Below are 18,407 nucleotides of genomic sequence, written 5' to 3'. Positions count from 1 at the left end.
GTGAGTGTAGTGGCCATCACTAAGGAGAAGGTTCTGGGGAAACTGAAAGGTCTGAAGGTGGAGCGGATGGACTATACCCCAGGGTTCTAAAAGAGATAACTGAGGTAATTGTGGAGGCATTGGTGGTGATCTTTCAGGACTCACTGGAGGCAGGGAGGGTACCAGAGGACTGGAAAGTAGTGAATGAAACACCGCTGTTTAAGAAGGGAGGGAGGCAGCAGACGAGAAATTATAGGCCGGTTAGCCTGACTTCAGTCATTGGCATGATTTTAGAGTCCATTATTAAAAATGAGATCACAGAGTACTTGGAAGTGCATGATAAAGTAGGATTGAGTCAGCATGGCTTTGTCAAGGGAAGGTCATGTCTGACAAATCTGTTAGAGTTCTTTGAGGAGGTAACACAGAAGTTAGATAAAGGAGAACCAGTGGACGTGATTTATTTAGATTTCCAGAAGGCCTTTGACAAGGTGCCGCATAGGAGACTGTTAAATAAGTTAAGTGCCCATGATGTTAAGAGTAAGATCCTGGCATGGATAGAGGATTGGCTGACTGGCAGAAGGCAGAGAGTGGGGATAAAGGGTTCTTTTTCAGGATGGCAGCCGGTGATTAATTGTGTGCCTCAGGGGTCAGTGCTGGGACCACAACTTTTCACAATATACATTAACGATTTGGAGGAAGGAACTGAAGGCACTGTTACTAAGTTTGCAAATGATACAAATATATGTAGAGGGACAGGTAATATTGAAGAAGAGGGGCTGCAGAAGGCTGCAGAAGTGGGCAAAGAAGTGGCAGATGGATTACAATGTGGAAAAGTGTGAGATTATGCACTTTGGAAGGAGGAATGGAGACATAGACCATTTTCTAAATGGGAAAATGCTGAGGAAATCAGAAACACAAAGGGATTTGGGAGTCAGTGTTCAAGATTCTCTTAAGGTTAACGTGCAGGTTCAGTTGGCAGTTAGGAAGGCAAATACAATGTTAGTATTCATGTCGAGAGGGCAGGGATGTACCTCTGAGGCTGTATAAGGCTCTGGTCAGACCCCATTTGGCGTATTGAGAGCAGTTTGGGGCGCCACACAAATGCCAGACCATGTCCTTAGATAGGGGGAGACAGTGACGGCACATAACCTCCGACAACCCCTCGAATGAATGCCTCGTCCGGTACCGCCTTTGCCTCCACATCCTCCTTCTTCTAGCCATCCTTTTGGAGACTGCCCTCCCACCTCCTGGCCTTCACTGGCAGCCCCCTCCCCTCCTTCCTGAAGGCCTTCCACTGCCTGCTCCTGTGGCGGCCGACCCATGCCCGCCACCTCCTGAGCTGCCTCTTCCTCTTCAGCCACCACCATGATGGCTAGCTCTAAATCAATCAGTCTGGGATCCATTCTGCACAGTGGGAGTTAGAAAGAGAAAGATTGATATATTCATGTCATTGCTTGCATCTACCCCAACACCACCCCCCACCCTGCCCCAATCCCTCACTGGGTCCAGTACTCCCACTTATGGATGCTGGCAACACAACACAGTCTGTGGTGCCATGTGTCATCTGATTTGGTTGCCTGCCATTGACATTGTTAACACGGCAGGCAGGGAGAGCATGCAGGTTGGTGTGTGGATGTGGCCACTGCGCCCCCTTGAGCCATTGCCATGAGTTGCATGTCAGGGACACGAGGCAGGGCCAGACTCCTAACTAACACAAGATGGATTCTCATTCACTGCACAGGATATGCAGTATGAGTGTCAATGTTAACCTGAGCACCCCTGCTTGGAGCAACAGCTACTTGAGCTAATTAGTCCTCAAGCAGCATATGGTGCAATTCTCCCCACCGCCCCCCCCCACCCCCTCCTTAAAACCCCAGCAGTCAATCCAGTCCCTCAACACACCCCACAGCCAAAACAAAGGAACAGCACAGTGGCTCCAGAGAGCAGCATGGCCAGCGCTCCATTAAGGGTCCCATCCCAGAGGAACAGCATAGTGGCTGCAGAGCAGCCTCGCCAGCAGTCCGGCAAGGGCCCTACCCCACCCTACAGGGCCAGGGCGCAGCACCTGAAGATCTCCAGGAAGCTCCCCACAGCAAGCAGAAAATCCCCAGGCCTTGTCTCCAACCTTCCCAGCATCTGGGGGCTGCAGCTCCATAAAACCTACCTCCTTACTCCTGTTCAACCTGCCATGCCAATTCCCAACTTTTATATAACAGTTGTAAACCGTGCCAGAGTGACATCACGCCAGAGAGGTGGGAGACGCTAACGACGGTGAAGATTGGTGTCACAGACTTGCTAATCAAATGGGAGGGTATGTAAGTACATGCAAATGTCTTGTTACTCTGACAGATTTTCAGTGTGATTCCGTCGGTGCCAAAAAACTTGGGTTGGGCGACAATATCGGAGCAGAAACCCATGCATGAATCCCACAAATCAGCCAATGTGAGAATCTTCCAGCTAGCTGCGTTAATTTTTTGCGCAGCGGGATGGGAGTATCGCCCCCATGGTTTCTCTCATTCACACATCTTGCCTCCATCACTTTCATTCTTTATATTTGATATTATAAAGGTCACTACAACTTCATACCGTCAATTAACATTTGCAAATTAATCTGCTTTTAACTCTCCACCTCCTCAAAATTTACACAACAGGGAGTATTTTGGGAAGTAAATATTTTGTTACCTGCAACACCAATGGGAAATAAAGAGGCATGGACTTGATGGGCTGAATGGCTTTTGGCTGTGTCGTAATGATTCCACGGCTTTCTGATAATGCAGCCCCTGCATATCACATTACAGAAATGTCACCATTTGGACACAACATCCATCTGTAAAGCCAATAGCTGACGTCTCATTATAATGTGACCTCAGACCTTTTGTACAATATCATATGTCCTTCCGACATGCACAAAGTAGGGATAGTTCTCTGGCAGCAGATGGTCTTGAAATGTCGCACATCATCTTAAATCTTCATGGTTAGTGATAATAAAAATAGTAAAACAAGAGCTGGATGTCAAATGTCAACTTTCCAGGATATAACTTTGGAGGGCATGTCATTTTAGAATCGGTGAGAAATCCTTTGAGGGTTGGTACATCAACCTGGATGAAGCTGGCAGAGTGAATGTTACCTAATCTGTGGCCTGAGGAAGAAATTTGCTAGTCTTGATAAGGTTGCTCGTGCCTTTTTGTTTACAATGTTGTTTTACTGTGCACTTAACTGGGTTTCACGATGAGGTTGCTGGAGCAAACAAAGATCTTCAATGTACACTGATCTCACAGCTCTCTATTTATTCCAAAGCAACGGCGAAATGCATACATTATCACTATTTTGTTGGAACAATGCTTTTGCCCAGTGACCCATAAAATGTGGCAAATAACATATATTATAACTCTGCTAATTCAGCATACATAGATGCTGTATATTGGGTGCTGCCGAGAGTGCTCTTTAGCCACTGGGTGAAACAAAGGACAAAGAAAGAAGAAAACAGGAACAGGCCCTGCAGGCAGCCTCAACACTCCGCCTGCATCTTCTAGTTAGGTAGAATTCAATTGCATCTCTTTCAGATAAAATGCTCATTAATGCCAGATGAATAGTAGTTTGATGGAAGTGTAAAGCAATTCAATTGCTGGTTCAGCATACAATTATTTGTTGCAACAACCAAGCATATATCACTGTATATTCAAAAATGTGCAGGTTAGGTGGGATTAGCCATTGCAAATGCGTGGGGTTGCAGAGATAGGGCAGGGGAGGGTGGGCTGGGTAAAATGCCCTTTCGGAGAGTCGGTGCACACTCGATGGGCCGAATGGCCTCCTCTGCACTGTAGTGATTCTATGGATCTATGACTTTTTGCACAGGTCAGACAATGGTCTTCAACTGTATCGGGTTTTTATAAGGTGGTTGAAACAATATCACCGACCAAAATCAATTTAATGATTTGTTCAGTATTGCACTGTGAAAAGATTAGCATGTGGACTCACAACAGGCAGCCATTATTAAAGTGACTTATTTCCCAGAGAGGACAGCAGACAGGGTGATATTGCAAAATATTCTAATCTTGCAAAATACTCTAATCTTGCAATATACTAGGCTCAATTTATACAAAATGGTACATAAAGATAAGTTCCCAGAATCTGACTAAACCAACATCAACAATATATGAAAATTGAAAAGGTTGTATACTTTTTTTTTACTGTAACACAACTAAAATTAAATAACTGAGACAACCAGCATAATTTACATGCACAAACAAAAATTGTTTTTCCTAAATGTGTTAAATGATCATTTTATTAATGAAACGATCAAGTTATCTCTTCTACCTTCCCATGTAGCTTAAATTAACCTATTTAGCTTATTTCTCTTCCTGTCTGGGTATCTCCAATTTCCAATAGCTTGATCTGCTTTCTCAACATCTCCGTGTCAAACCTGAGCTTTGACTATCAACTCCACTTAATAGTTGGGACTGAGACATTAACCAAAGACCCCGACTCACTTTGCTCTATTAGTGAATTCTGTAATACCTGCAAACATTCAGTTTCTCTGTGACTTTTACTTCTTTTCTGACTTTCATTTGGGTCTGTAAGAGGAATTTGAACTATAGGAGGTTTATCATTGGCAGATTTCTTCTTCCAAGCAACTGATCTACATGTCACTAATGGAGTCTCTCTCCAATATTCACTAGATACATCAATGCATCTAGCCCCTTTACAACAACACCAATCACATAATTTCCCTCATCATCTCGGTGGTTTTTAACCATGACCTTCTAACCAGCACTGAACTCTAAGTTTCATATCTCATGAATCATGATTCATCTTTACTTTGTCCTGCTTTTCCCTTACTTTACTCAGGATGAAGCAAAATAAACCTTGTCCCAGGAACATGTTCAACACCAACTCATCAAGTGAGCGACCTGTTGTAACTGTGTGGTTGCTTTGTAAAAAAAACAAAATAGTCTGTGTCGAAGAAAACCAGGAAAAGTACTGCCAAGCTTGTCACCTAACAAATACTCATGCAAAGACCTCCTCACAATCTGTACACTTTTTTTTGCAGAAACATTCAATGCTGGGTGCTATGGTGATATTCTTCTGACAAAAACTGTGGATCATTATCCAACAACAACATCTCTGGAAACCTATAAACGTCCAACCAAATTCTCAAAACTTTAATATTTTTGGCACTTGTGGTATTGGGCATAGACTGAACATTTATCCACTTGCTCTTGCTATCAAAACAAGGTACTCTTTCCCTTTTACTCCAAAGAAATCAACATGTTTTGGTCCCCACAATTTTGTACTTGACCATCGAATGAGAGTAAACTTGTTTGGATTGTTTCTCATTCTGAAACACACTTCACAACTTTCACCATCTCTATCTACCTTTAGATACCAGAAATAACTTCTTGCTACAGCTTCATTCGAAGTATGTGATCTTGATTAAGTTCCACTAACAATCGCTGTCTAAACTTTGGCAAAATAATGACTCTTGCACCACATAGGAGACAGCTTTGATCTATATTCATTTCATTCCTATGTGTGAACTACTCCTACAATCTGTCATCATCACACTCTTCAGGCAAGCCATAACTGAGTATTTTGCTGAGCACCACATCCTTTAGAGGTTCTTCACTAATTTCTCTGCCAGACACTGGTGGCATGTCATTTGTGTATGCAAAGTAATTCAAAGGTAACTTGGTGGCTACAAATGCATCAATTTTCATGAAAAACCTCGATGAAATGTCTATAATTTCATGATCTGCTGACTTAACGATATTTTATATCATACTGAGGAGCCATTAAAATCAACGGCAACCTATGAAGACATGCGACCACTAGGAATCTTCTTCACACCAAATATAGAACATAGAACATAGAAAAGATACAGCACAAACAGGTCCTTCGGCCTCCAAGTTGCGCCGGTCATGTCCCTATCTACCTAGGCTTATATATAGGCTTACCTATAACCCTCAATCCTATTCAGTCCCATGTACTCATCCAGAAGTCTCTTAAAAGACCCTATCGAGTTTGCCTCCACCACCACTGACGGCAGCCGATTCCACTCACCCACCACCCCCTGAGTGAAAAACTTACCCCTGACATCTCCTTTGTACCTACTCCCCAGCACCTTAAACCTGTGTCTTCTCGTAGCAGCCATTTCAGCCCTGGGAAAAAGCCTCCGAGAATCCACCCGAGCTATACCTCTCAACATCTTGTACACCTCTATCAGGTCGCCTCTCATCCTTCGTCTCTCCAAGGAGAAAAGACCGAGCTCCCCCAGCCTATCCTCATAAGGCATGTCAACCAATCCAGGCAACATCCTTGTAAATCTTCTCTGCACCCTTTCAATCATTTCCACATTCCTCCTGTAATGAGGCGACCAGAACTGAGCACAGTCCTCCAAGTGGGGTCTGACGAGGGTCTTATAAAGTTGCATCATTATCTCCCGACTCCCAAACTCAATCCCTCGATTGGTAAAGGCCAGCACACCATACGCTTTCTTAACCACCTCCTCTACCTGCGAGGCCGACTTAAGTGTCCTATGGACCCGGACCCCAAGGTCCTTCTGATCCTCTACAGTACTAAGAGTCTTACCCTTGATATTATACTCCTTCATCCCATTTGACCTGCCAAAATGGACCACTACACATTTATCCGGGTTGAAGTCCATCTGCCACTTGTCCGCCCAGTCTTGCATCCTATCTATGTCACGCTGCAGCTTCTGATATCCCTCCAACCTATCCACAACACCACCAACCTTCATGTCATCGGCAAACTTACCAACCCATCCCTCCACTTCCTCATCCAGGTCATTTATGAAAATGACAAACAGCAAGGGTCCCAGAACAGATCCCTGGGGCACTCCACTGGTGACCAACCTCCATTCAGAAAAAGACCCATCTACAACCACTCTCTGCCTTCTGCAGGCAAGCCAGTTCTCAATCCACAAGGCAACAGCCCCTTGGATCCCATGCCCTCTCACTTTCTCGAGAAGTCTTGCATGGGGGACCTTCTCAAACGCCTTGCTGAAGTCCATGTAAACCACATTTACTGCTTTTCCTTCGTCAATGTGTTTAGTCACATTTACAAAGAACTCCACCAGGCTCGTAAGGCATGATTTGCCTTTGACAAAGCCGTGCTGACTACTTTTGAGCATACTAAACTTCTCTAAATGTTCATAAATCCTGTCCCTCAGGATCTTCTCCATCAACTTACCAACCACTGAGGTTAGACTCACTGGTCGGTAATTTCCTGGGCTATCCCTATTCCCTTTCTTGAATATAGGAACCACATCCGCAACCCTCCAATCCTCCAGAACCTCTCCCGTCTCCATCGACGACGCAAAGATCATCGCAAGAGGCTCTGCAATCTCTTCCCTCGCCTCCCACAGTAACCTGGGGTACATCCCATCCGGTCCCGGCGACTTATCTATCTTGATGCTATTCAAAATTTCCAACACATCCTCTTTCTTAATGTCCACACTCAATCTTTTCAGTCCGCCTCAATCCTGTAGTACCACCACCCAGGTCTTTTTCCACTGTGAATACCGAGGTAAAATATTCATTAAGCACCTCTGCTATTTCTTCCGGTTCTGTACAGACTTTCTCACCTTCACCTTTTATAGGTCCTATTCCTTCACATCTCATCCTTTTACTCTTCACATATTTATAGAACGCCTTAGGGTTCTCCTTAATCTTACCTGCCAAGGCCTTCTCGTGACCCCTTCTGGCTCTCCTAATTTCTTTCTTAAGTCCCTTCCTACAAGCCGTACACTCATCTAGATCCCGATCATCGCCTAGCTCTCTGAACCTTTCCTTTTCTTTCTCACTAGGTTCAGCGCAGCTTTCGTGCACCACGGTTCCCGTAACCTACCAACACCTCCCTGTCTCATCAGAACGTTGTCATGCAGAACTCCAGACAAACATTCCTTGAAAATCTGCCACCTTACTTCAGTACTTTTCCTCGAGAATGCCTCCTTCCAATTTACGCCTCTAATCTCCTACCTGATGCTTCATATTTCCCCTTACTCCAGATAAACACTTTCCTAGCTTGCCTGATCCTATCTCTTTCCAATGCTAGCGTAAAGGAGATAGAGTTATGATCACTATCCCCAAGATGCTCCCCCACTGAGAGATCCGACACCTGTCCAGGCTCATTTGCCAGTACCAGATCGAGTACAGCCTCTCCTCTTGTAGGCTTATCCACATGCTGTGTCAGGAAACCCTCCGGAACACATCTAACAAACTCCTCCCCATCCAAACCCCTTACCCTAGGGATAGTCCAATCGATGTTTGGGAAATTAAAGTCTCCCATCACGACAACCCTGTTATTACGACATCTCTCCAGGATCTGTTTCCCTATCTGCTCCTCAACACCCCTGTTACTATTGGGCGGCCTGTAGAAAACACCCAGCAAAGTTATCGACCCCTTCCCGCTCCGAACGTCCACCCACAGAGACTCCGTAGACAATCCCTCCACGGCTTCCACCTTCTCTACAGCTGTGACACTATCCCTGATCAGCAGTGCCACTCCCCCCCGCCCCCCCCCCGCCCTCCCCCCCTCTTTTGCCTCCCTCTCTGTCCTTTCTGAAACCCGGCACCTGAAGTATCCAGTCTTGTCCCTGTCCCCAAGTCTCCGTAATGGCCACCACATCACACTTCCAAGCATCGATCCACACTCTAAGCTCATCCACTTTATTCACTATACTCCTGGCGTTAAAATAGACACATCTCAAACCTTTGGTCTGAGCTCTCCCCTTCTCCATCACCCGTCTATTCTCCCTCTTACACGGTCTACAATCCTTCTCTATTTGCGGGCTAACCTCCTCGCTCTCGGTCACCTCATCACGATTCCCTCCCTCCAACCTTTCTAGTTTAAAGTCTCCCCAGTAGCCTTAGCCAACCTTCCTGCCAGGATATTGGTTTTATAATATGATTATAAAAAGTTGATGGCCTGTTAAAGTGGACTTCCTACTATACAAGAATTTGTGGAAATTAGTAACACCATATATGACTGCAAATTTTTTTATGAGCTTGAGTAATTTTGCTCTGATTTCATTCGAGTTCATGAAGAGTATGCTACAGGATTCTCTATTCCATCTTACATTATGTGAGATAACCCCTGTGGTGAGGCATTGCACACTAAAAACATTTTTTTTTGATTATGGTCAAAACAGCATTATTCCAGAGTCCTTTATTTGCTTTTTCAAATGCTTTCTGACACTCCACAGATCATTTTGAACAATTGATACAGTGGAAAGAAAGTTTTTTTTGAGGAAGTTTAAGTATTAATGTCACAAGTAGGCTTACATTAACACTGCAATGAAGCTACTGTGAAAATCCCCTCGTTGCCACACTCCGGCGCCTGTTCGGATACACTGAGGGTGAATTTAGCCTGGCCAATGCACTTAACCAGCACATCTTTTGGACTGCAGGAGAAAACCAGAACACCCGGAGGAAACCCACGCAGACGAGGGGAGAACATGCAGACTCCGCACAGACAGTGACCCAAGCCGGGAATCGAACCCGGGCCCCTGGCACTGTGATACAGCAGTGCTAAGCACTGTGCCACCGTGCCACCCACCGAATGTATTAGCTAAGGCAGAGATGAACAAAGAACAATAGAACATTCATACGGATCTCTGTGTGAGCTCTTCTTTGCTCTCTGGTCTTTTTGCTTTCAAAATTCTCTCAACCTTCTTCTGTGTTGGCCGGATACCTTGCCCAGCTATTTGGTGACCTTGGTATGTCGCAATTGGCACCATGAAGGAACACTTGTGCTTTTTAGATTTGATGCCATACTCTTGAAGTCTATCTAGGAGCCCATTCAACCTTACAGCGTGCTTCTTCTCTGTCTTACCACTAATTAGAATATCAAGGAAGCAGCACACTGCTTTCATCCAAATTAGTTTTTGATCCATGATGCTCGGGAACAGTAGGCTCCCCAAATGCAACCTTTTGAACTGGTACAATCCTTTGTGTTTATGAATAGTAAGCAGTTCCTTGCTCTCATCAGTTATCTCTAATTGCAAATATACATTTGAGATATCTATCTTGCTAAATACCTTTCCATTTGCTGAATTAGAAAATAAATCTTCACTCGTAGATAGTGGGTAACTATCATACTCAATCATATTACTTGCCATTTGCTTATATTCTCCACAAATCCAAAGGAACCCTTCTGCTTTTTGAACTACCACAAAGAACGTGATCCATTTACTGTTTTTCGTCTATTTAAATGCATCTGTTCTTTCTAAGTTTTTCAGCTCTTTACTTAACACAGCTAACTGTACATGAGGCACAACCTTAGCTTTTTAAAATGTCAGATATACATTGTCCTTTATACTGATTTCAGCCTGGTCATGCCTAATTCTATCATTTGGTCCTCCTCGATCAATTACCACTTTGTACTCTTTTAGTTCTCCGACAAATGTATCTCTGTCATAACCAGAGTGTTTATTTAATTCAGGCAAATAATCCTCACTTGGCAATTGCTTTGTTTCACAGAATTTTACTTTCAGTGCAATTCCATTGTTGGTCATCCAATAATAGAGTGCAGAAACTCATGAATTTCTGCATAGTCTACAGTACTGGGGTCTCACGGGCAACATTGGTTTGACACAACCTCAAAAGCATCTATCTCCATCACGTTGAGGAAAGCATTTACTTTACCCTCATTTTCTATTTTATTTCATTTCAACCCAATCAGTAGCCTTCATTCATAATTACACCAGCTCTCTTATTTTGGGTTGACTTCCCCCAGTGTCACCAAATATGCCTTCACTGCCATTTTTGAAATTATGCACTGTGCTGACTCTTTGGGCTGTATTTTTCAGCTGAGCTCATCCCAAGGCCGGAAAATCCCACCTGAGATCAACGGACCTTTGCATGGTCTGCCCCCGCCCGCTATGATTCCCATGGCGGGCTGGACAGGAAAAGTCCCCTCACTGTATACCTGACTATGATGTACACACATGGAGAGATCTTTCAAATTATTCAAACTTCCTTAAAATCAACTTTAGGAGTTTTAAAAATCGTGTCACAACATTCTTCAATCTTTAACTTCTCAAATGAAGCATAAAAATAATTCTATCCTATCCCTGTCATCATCTTTCTGTTGTATATTGCATTCGGAAACGATAATGGGAACTCACAGCAGGCAGACATTATTGAATTAACTTTTTAACTTCCCAACTTTACATCTTAACTTTACATCTTCCCAACAGAAGGGGCAGCAAGGAGAGCAATAGAGCAAAATCTTGAAATATATTACAAAATTTTAAACAGATCTTTTTATATGATATTTATTGACGTGACATCAATTGCAAAATCTATTATTGAACTTAAAGCACAATACACTGCAAACAGGCATTATTTTCTCCATGAATCGGTGTCTTTAAAATTAATTTGAAGGTACTTAGGTCAGCTTCTAATAATTACACATTTGCAGATATAATTCTTTCATCAAAATTACCATTGACAATTCAGATCTTCTTGTCATGCACTCACGTGTGCACTGCAAAAGACACAGGGTGGAATTTTACCAGCTTGCCTTGCTCATTGATGGGTGGAGCGAGCCGGTAAAATTGGGCGAGAGTCAAGAAATCAGATCACACCCAATTTCTTGGCTCTCTCAATTTTATGAAACAGATTTACAGCGAGGTCAGCCTCTCATCAGAAATGGGAGAGAGGCAGAATAATTAATTCAAATTTATTTAAATGCTGATTTATATGTGTTTAGTGAGCCCCGTGTTAAATCATCCGGGCTCACTTGCCTTTATGGCTTCATCAGGAAGGTTCTCTCCGGCAATGAAAACACCTGCTCCTCATGAATGGGGAACAGTCATGTTGGCCTCGCCAGTGGAACCAGAGGTCATTAAGGCCCCTCCCAGGGAGGCTGAGGGCTAGGGGGTTGCCCCTCTGGCAGTGGCACCCTGGCACAATCAGTCTGGCACCTAGGCAATGCCCACTGGGCAGTGCCGGGGCAGGGCCTTTGGGGGGACAGAGCCTGGAGGGGCAGCAAGTGCGGCCCGCTGCCACTCTGCAGATGCAATTGGATGGGGGGGGGGGGGGGGGGGGGGCGGTAGAGGGGGCTGCTGCCACTCTGCAAAGTGATCAGCTGGAGGGTGCCGCTGTTCTGCCAAGTGATCGGATCGGATTGGGGGGTGGGGGGGGAGCGCGGTGCGATCAGTCTGAGTGGCGGGGGGGGGGCAACGCGGGTGGCATCTTGGCTGGTGTGAAGCTCATAGTCGGCCACGGGGCCCCGCAATTGCAGGTGGTGGGGAGTTTGTTACGCTGCCTGCAGCAACAAAAGGCCTGACAGCTCTTTCTCTGTCTGTCAGGCCCCTGCTGTTGGAATTGTGTATGTGCAACATCAGCGGTCTGCAAATGCACAGCATCTCTCTCTACAGCTGCTATTTAGCATGTGCAGGCACAGAGGTCTACACATGCGCAATAGCTCCCTCTGCTAGCTAGCTGGCGAATCAAGCTCAGCCCACTGCCTACAGCAGCTAAAAAGTCTTGCCCATGTTTTCAATGACTAAGTGCATAAGATTAGGTGTGAAAACTCGCCCAAAAAAACACTTAGGGCCCTATTTTAGCATTTTGATTCTAAGTGCTGGGCGGACTTGAAACTGGGAGTGTTTTAGATCCAACTTTTAGACCCATTCTCAGGTGCCCGCATACGCACTCTGCCTGCAAAAATATCAGTGAATCCGAATCATGCTGCACAAGCTTGTGGGCAGGGCTTAACGCACCAGAAGCCCTACAACTCCGATTGGTGCCTCCAACTGTGCATGCACAGAAAAAAAATGATATTAAGCTCCTCCCCTGCCACATCCCTCCCGGGCCGGATAATGCCTCCCCTTGGCCCCCACAGACATTGCCTCACCTCCACAACATTACTGAGTTCCTTATCCCCCCACACCCCCGCCACCCAGGCCGATCACGGGCCCTTCCCCCCCCTTTTCACCCCCACTGATCATAGGCCAAGTGGCAGCAGATCCCCTTTCTCCCCCACTGATCACAGGCAGAGTGGCAGCAGATCCCCCTTCTCCCCCACTGATCACAGGCAGAGTGGCAGCAGACCCCCTTTCACCCCCACTGATCACAGGCAGAGTGGCAGCAGATCCCCCTTATCCCCCCAATGATCATAGGCAGAGTGGCTGCAGACCCCTTTCTACCCCCATCCCACTGATCCCAAGCAGAGTGGCGGCAGACCCACCATTCCCCTCCCCCCCCCCCACCCCCAATCTCAAGCAGAGAGCCATCGGATGATCGGCACTTACCTCCTCATTAACTCTCACCGATGGAGCGCCTGAATCGGACTTATATGGAGCATGTCTGTTTCGCTCCGATCCCGGATGAGCGAACGCGGTGGTAAAGGGAGAAGTGCCGGTAAAGTTGGACATGTAGCCCATTAAGTCAATTTAAATGCAAGCAAATGCATTAAAGTGGCCGTAACGCCCGTTTCGGGTGCGGTCCCGATCGCAGCCATTTTTGGGCCTTAGTAAAGGGGGAACTGGCGCGGAGGCGGGTGCGGATCGTACTACTCGCTTCACGCCCGACTTTACGAAGTTTTCACGCCCAAAAACAGGCACAACGCGATGGCAAAATCGGGCCCTTAGAATCAATCTCATAAAATTCCGCCCACAATGTTAGAAAGGAATCCAATGACAAATCTAATTGGTAGATAAGCTTACAATTTCTATTGTTTTTTTTCTTAAAAACAAGAAAAGAGGTTACTGTCAGATCAGCCGTGATTTTATTAAATGGCATAGCAGGCTCAGGGGGCTGAATGGCCTAATCTTTCTCCTTGTTTGTAAGTTCATATTAAGCACCTTGGGACATTTAATTATGTTGAAGAGATTAGTTACATTATAGTTGTTCTTGTTGCAGCAAGGATTGAAAGTTGCAGCAAGAATTGAAACAGAAGGGTGGAGTTAATGAAGTGTTGCTTAGATTGATGCAGCCCTAGAAGCAAACATGCCCAGGATCAATGCTGGTCCCACTTTAATTCTACATGTGATTTGGAGTTTCCACTTATTGGAAAGTATAAATGGAAATGTGTATGGAAAAAAATGGAGAGATCCAAGGGGAAACCATACGATTCCCAGGAAGTACAATAATAGGGAAACAAAACACCATAGAGGATGAATAGGAGGTGCTGGAAGTCTTAAAGCGCATCAAGGTAGATAAATCCACGGGACCTGATGAAGTGTAGCCCAGGACATTGTGGCAGGCTAGGGTGGAAATTGCAGGTCCCCGAGCAGAGATATTTGAATCATCGATAGTCACAGGTGAGGTGCCTTAAGATTGGAGGGTGGCAAATGCACCTTTGTTTAAAAGGGCTGCAGGGAAAAGCCTGGGAACTACAGGCTAGTGAGCTTCATATCTGTGGTGGGTAAGTTATTGGAAGGTATTTTGAGGTTCAGGATCTAAAGGCATTTTGAGATGCAAGGACTGATTAGGGACAGTCAGCATGGCTTTGTGAATGGAAAATCATGTCTCTCAAATTTGATTTGAGTTTTTTGAAGAGGTAACCAAGAAGGTAAATGAGGGCAGTGCAGTTGATGTTGTCTATATGGACTTTAGCAAGGCCTATGACAAGGTACCGCATGTTTAGGTTGTTGCATAAGGTTAAATCTCATGGGATCCATGGTGAGGTAGCTAAATAGATACAAAATTGGCTTGATGACAGAAGCCAGAGAGTGGCTGTAGAGGCTTGTTTTACAAACTGGAGGCCTGTGATCAGCTGTGTGCCTCAGGGATCAGTGCTGGGTCCACTGTTATTTGTCATTTATATTAATGATTTGGATGAGAATATAAGGTCCCCCATGGTCGGCTTATGATGAAAGTAAGGAGGTGTGGGATAGAGGGAAAGTTGGCCGATTGGATAGATAACTGGCTGTCTGATCGAAGACAGAGGGTGGTGGTGGATGGAAAATTTTCGGATTGGAGGCAGGTTGCTAGCGGAGTGCCACAGGGATCAGTGCTTGGTCCTCTGCACTTTGTGATTTTTATTAATGACTTAGAGGAGGGGGCTGAAGGGTGGATCAGTAAATTTGCTGATGACACCAAGATTGGTGGAGTAGTGGATGAGGTGGAGGGCTGTTGTAGGCTGCAAAGAGACGTAGATAGGATGCAAAGCTGGGCTGAAAAATAGCAAATGGAGTTTAACCCTGATAAATGTGAGGTGATTCATTTTGGTAGGACTAATTAAAATGTGGATTACAGGGTCAAAGGTAGGGTTCTGAAGACTGTGGAGGAACAGAGAGATCTTGGGGTCCATATCCACAGATCTCTAAAGGTTGCCAGTCAAGTGGATAGAGCTGTGAAGAAGGCCTATAGTGTGTTAGCTTTTATTAACAGGGGGTTGGAGTTTAAGAGCCGTGGGGTTATGCTGCAACTGTACAGGACCTTGGTGAGACCACATTTGGAATATTGTGTGCAGTTCTGGTCACCTCACTATAAGAAGGATGTGGAAGCGCTGGAAAGAGTGCAGAGGAGATTTACCAGGATGCTGCCTGGTTTGGAGGGTAGGTCTTATGAGGAAAGGTTGAGGGAGCTAGGGCTGTTCTCTTTAGAGCGGAGGAGGCTGAGGGGAGACTTAATAGAGGTTTATGAAATGATGAAGGGATAGATAGAGTGAACGTTCAAAGACTATTTCCTCGGGTGGATGGAGCTATTACAAGGGGGCATAACTGTAGGGTTTGCGTGGGAGATATAGGAAGGATATCAGAGGTAGGTTCTTTACACAGAGAGTGGTTGGGGTGTGGAATGGACTGCCTGCAGTGATAGTGGAGTCAGACACTTTAGGAACATTTAAGCGGTTATTGGATAGGCACATGGAGCACACCAGGATGATAGGGAGTGGGATAGCTTGATCTTGGTTTCAGATAAAGCTCGGCACAACATCGTGGGCCGAAGGGCCTGTTCTGTGCTGTACTGTTCTATGTTCTATAAGAGGCATGGTTAGTAAGTTTGCAGATGACACCAAGATTGGTGGCATAGTGGGCAGTGAAGAAGGTTATCTCGGATTGCAACGGGATCTTGATCAATTGGGCCAGTGGGCTGACGAATGGCAGATGGAGCTTAATTTAGATAAATACGAGATGATGCATTTTGGTAGATTGAACCAGGGCAGGACTTACTCAGTCAATGGTAGGGTGTTGGGGAGAGTTACAGAACAAAGAGATCTAGGGGTACAGGTTCATAGCTCCTTGAACGTGGAGTCACAGGTGGACAGAGTGGTGAAGAAGGCATTCAGCATGCTTGGTTTCATTGGTCAGAACATTGAATACAGGACTTGGGACTTCATGTTGAAGTAGTACAAGACATTGGTAAGGTCACACTTGGAATACTGTGTACAATTCTGGTCACCCTATTATAGAAAGGATATTATTAAACTAGAAAGAGTACAAAAAAGATTTACTAGGATGCTACCAGGACTTGACAATTTGAGTTATAAGGAGAGGCTGGATGGACTGGGACTTTTTTCTTTGGAGCGTAGAAGGCTGAGGGATGATCTTATAGAGGTCTATAAAATAATGAGGGGCACAGATCAGCTTGATAGTCAATATTTTTTCCCAAAGATAGGGGAGTCTAAAACTAGAGGGCATAGGTTTGAGAGGGGAGAGATACAAAAGTGTCCAAAGGGGCAATTGTTTTCACACAGAGGATGGTGAGTGTCTGGAACAAGCTGCCAGAGGTAGTAGTAGAGGCGGGTACAATTTTGTCTTTTCAAAAGCATTTAGACAGTTACATGGGTAAGATGAGTATAGAGGGATATGGGCCAAATGCAGACAATTGGGACTAGCTTCGGGGTTTAAAAAAAGGGCAGCATGGACAAGTTGGGTCGAAGGGCCTGCTTCCATGCTGTAAACCTCTATGACTGCCCATACTGTGCCATCATTTTTTTTCTGACAATGGGCCTTAGTTCTGATTAATAATTAGCCACTGGAAGCAACAGCATTATGTTATTTAAAATTACAAACAAATCTGACTATTTACCTATTTTGAATAATATACAATGGCAAACCACTTGTGTTGTGCATACACAATTATAGAGCAAAATGTTTATGCAATGCATAAACTTAATTCTAATCACTTGCTCAAGCAACAACCCAGCAATTTTAAGGATGAATATCCGATCCAAAGAAAATACTTTTGAATTATATGTTGCACATGATACCTTATATGCAGGGACACACACCTGTAAATCCATTTTAACTTTTGAAGCAGGCACATATGTCAAACCTACTCTATTCTATTATCTTTGAATAATACAGTTAATAACTTGTGCTTTATTTTCTTTAAATTGGCATGAAAATCAAACATTTCCCCCACTGGGAATACAGCACTGCCTGTAGTCTGTAATCCTATTCAAACAACAATAATCTCCATCAGAATAATCCACTGACTGTTATACAAGATATCAGACAACAGAAGCCTACTTAATATGCTAAAAAGTTATTCCCTTTAGAATGAAACAGATTAGGGCAGCCACAAAGGTCCATTCATGTGCACCTCTAAGGAATGCTATATGTCATAGAAGTGTGAAACTTTCTCGTCATTATTATACATTAGAATAAAACTGCTTTTTTCAGCTACTCCAACTTTTGTAAAAGTACTTAACTATTTACAAAACATCCATATGTAAATATTTATAAATTTATATTAATGAAAAACAGAAGAAATTAAAGTAAAGGTTAATTGATACAGAACTTCAGGTAGAGTTTTCTTTTGGCTTCTATTCTTGAGATTTATTTTCTGTATGATGTATTATTTAACAGCACAGAGGAAAAACGGTCAAACTAATCACTGAAATACAGTTAATGCAGCCTTCTAAAGGTGCAAAGGTGTTGCTTAGGGTGAAACAATTTACAATTCATGGGGAAATCGACTTGCTTCTGTTTTTAATCTCTATAACACTTGGAATTTTCTGTGTGGTGAAATTCAAGTTTAAACTGATGTTCCCATGAGGCTGCTACAGCAACAAACTACCTAGATGGAGGCTATTTTCAGACTGCCAGCTATTAAAGCATGTATCAGTATGTGTAGTGTACAGCCATGTTATATATTTCAATTTCTTCAAACTCTGCTTTCACATCCTGTCTCACGCTAAATTGCTCTCCCCATCATCCCTCATTAGTATTTCATAGCAATTCATCATCCTCATTTACAAATGTCTCTATTCTTCCAAACCATCTTTTGTTGTAGCCAATGCCTTTCAGTCCTCTACCTCTAAGATCCTTCTGCCCTACTAGTTTTCCCCTGCCTTTGAAAGTCTCCTTAAAATCTCATTATGTTATATACTCTGATGTGAAAAACAGAATGGAAGAGTATTATTTCAATGGTGATATATTGGGAAGAGTGGATGTACAAGAGATCTGGGTGTCCTCGTACACCAGTCAAGGAAAGTGGAGAGGTACAGCA

The 18,407-nt window shown here is 44.2% G+C and overlaps 1 protein-coding gene across 1 annotated transcript in view; it reads right to left on the bottom strand.

Annotated features, from left to right (window-relative positions):
* Positions 1-18,407, bottom strand: part of tmem132e (transmembrane protein 132E) — a 735,345-nt gene that overhangs the window by 706,856 nt on the left and 10,082 nt on the right. Inside the window, exons 2-3 of the mRNA XM_078226016.1 lie at positions 5,527-5,674; positions 1,166-1,383 (exon numbers count right to left, since the gene is read on the bottom strand). Coding sequence (XP_078082142.1) covers positions 1,166-1,383; positions 5,527-5,674 — 366 coding nt within the window. The remainder of the gene's footprint in view (positions 1-1,165; positions 1,384-5,526; positions 5,675-18,407) is intronic.

Source organism: Mustelus asterias, chromosome 12 (assembly GCF_964213995.1).
Source record: "Mustelus asterias chromosome 12, sMusAst1.hap1.1, whole genome shotgun sequence".
Lineage (NCBI taxonomy): Eukaryota > Metazoa > Chordata > Chondrichthyes > Carcharhiniformes > Triakidae > Mustelus > Mustelus asterias.
Note: the sequence above shows the minus strand (reverse complement) of the source record. Positions and strands in the feature narration are given on the sequence as shown.